Source organism: Rhincodon typus, unplaced genomic scaffold (genome assembly GCF_021869965.1).
Source record: "Rhincodon typus isolate 14 unplaced genomic scaffold, sRhiTyp1.1 hic_rhity00007646, whole genome shotgun sequence".
NCBI classification, from domain to species: domain Eukaryota; kingdom Metazoa; phylum Chordata; class Chondrichthyes; order Orectolobiformes; family Rhincodontidae; genus Rhincodon; species Rhincodon typus.
This window is the reverse complement of record NW_025973284.1, coordinates 4,445-6,515: the sequence shown is the minus strand read 5'-3', so window position 1 is coordinate 6,515 and position 2,071 is coordinate 4,445. Positions and strand designations below refer to the sequence as shown.

At 56.8% G+C, this 2,071-nt stretch overlaps 1 protein-coding gene across 1 annotated transcript in view; it reads left to right on the top strand.

Moving 5' to 3' along the window:
• Positions 1 to 2,071, top strand: part of LOC109924091 (sodium-coupled neutral amino acid transporter 3-like) — a 7,589-nt gene that overhangs the window by 1,964 nt on the left and 3,554 nt on the right. Inside the window, exon 3 of the mRNA XM_048594282.1 lies at positions 1,099 to 1,181. Coding sequence (XP_048450239.1) covers positions 1,099 to 1,181 — 83 coding nt within the window. The remainder of the gene's footprint in view (positions 1 to 1,098; positions 1,182 to 2,071) is intronic.

The following is a 2,071-nucleotide window of genomic DNA, read 5'->3' as shown; positions in this document are numbered from 1 at the left end:
GAGGGGGTGTAGGGGGCTGGAGGGGGTGACAGAGATAGGGAGGGGGCTGGAGGGGGTGACAGAGATAGGGAGGGGGCTGGAGGGGCTGACAGAGATAGGGAGGGGGCTGGAGGGGGTGACAGAGATAGGGAGGGGGCTGGAGGGGGTGACAGAGATAGGGAGGGGGTGACGCGTGAGCACCTGCACTGTGCGTCCCCACGAAGCACTGATCAGAAACTGTTTGACAGGGATGTGGAAGTGGGTCAGGCTCCGATTGGATAGAGGATGGGCCGAACGGTCACCCGTTTGAGTCGTTAGGTAACAGTGTGTCAGGATGCCCGCACCCCACCACTTGGGTACAGGGGACGGGCTGGAGAAGTGGGGACGAGGAGGTGGGTAAGGAGTTAAACCCTGAGATGTTTGTCCCGAGGAGCTGCCAAATTCCAGGAGCAGAAAGTTCGCACGGAGATTCCTCACCATATACGGAGTGTTCCCGAATCCTGGCTGGGGCCTGACCGCTCCGGCAGAGCCATCTACCTGCACCCGCCGCTGCACCCCCCCCCCCCCCCCACCCACCCAGGGATGTGCACCCCTGCTGCCAAACTCTCTCCACCCCCCCACCACCCTGAAACCCCCACCGTCAGGGGGCATTTGGGAGTCATTCTTTGTGATGGAGGGACACTGCGCTCTCCCACCCTCCGGCCGCGAGACGTCTGCACCCCAACCCCCCCACCGCTCAGACCCACAGCCTTCCGGACACTTTCCCGACCCGGGAGCAAGTGTGGGAGCAGCTGAAGGGGTGCACAGCAAGATCCCGCATGCTCTGACATACCAGCAATCATTCGCACCAACACACCCCCTCCCTATCCCCGTCACCCCCCCTGTCCTCTACCCCCCCTCCCTATCGCCGTTACCTCCTCCAGCCTCCTGCACCCCCTCCCTATCTCTGTCACCCCCCTACACCCCCTCCCTATCTCTGTCACTCACTCCGTCCCCTTCACCCCTTCCCTATCTCTGTCACCTCCCCAGGGAGTATAGACTGTGAGGGATGGGACGGGGTGGTAAAATTTTGGTCTGTTCCAGTTTTTGAAAAACCACAATGTGTTTGCTCTCCTGCAGGATGTGGTATCTGAATGGGAATTATTTAATTGTGATCGTGAGTGTGTTGGTCATCTTGCCCCTTGCTCTGATGAGGCAGCTCGGTAAGTCACTAATTAGTGGTGGGGGCCTGGATTAATTTGTGGGAGGGACACAGAGTGTGACAGAGAGAGAGAGAGAGAGATTGACAGACAGGCAGAGAAAGTATAACAGAGAGAATTGAGAGACTCAGAGACAGAGACAGAAGTAGAGAGATAGAGAGACAGAGAGTGAGAGAGACTGAGAGAGATAGAGAGAGAGAGACTGAGACAGAGAGATTGACAGAGAAAGAGAGTGAGAGAGAGTCCGAGACAGAAACTGAGAGAGACAGGGACAAAGAGTGAGAAACAAACAGAATGAGAGAGAGAGAGACTGAGGGGGATAGGGACAGAGAGAGAGACAGACAGAGACAGACGGACAGAGAGAGAGAGACAGACGAACAGACAGAGAGAGACAGAATGAGAGAGAGAGAGAGGCAGAATGAGGGAATGAGAGAGAGAGAGGCAGAATGAGAGAGAGAGAGACAGAATGTAAAAGAGAGAGAGAGAGAGAGAAAGACTGTTTCACTCGGTGTGGGTGCAGGTCTACAATGGGAGGTTTGGTTGGGTTTGAATCTTTAAATCTGAGCCCAGAGGTTCTGGGGGTTTGGGATATGACAGGAAGCCCTTTGTTACACAGCAGGCTGGGGAGAAATGGCAACGGCCCCTTCTCTACAAACTCACCAGAGAGTGTGTGATACATAGATTCCGGAAAGGGTTGTTCTGCAAATGAAGTGGGTAGGATGGTGGGCCATCGTCCATTACAATGATGGAGAATTCACGGGAAGGGCTGAATGGCCGCTCCCTCAGCGCTGACCCTCGGACAGCGCCCGCTCCCTCGGCGCTGACCCTCGGACAGCGCCCGCTCCCTCGGCGCTGACCCTCGGACAGCGCCCGCTCCCTCGGCGCTGACCCTC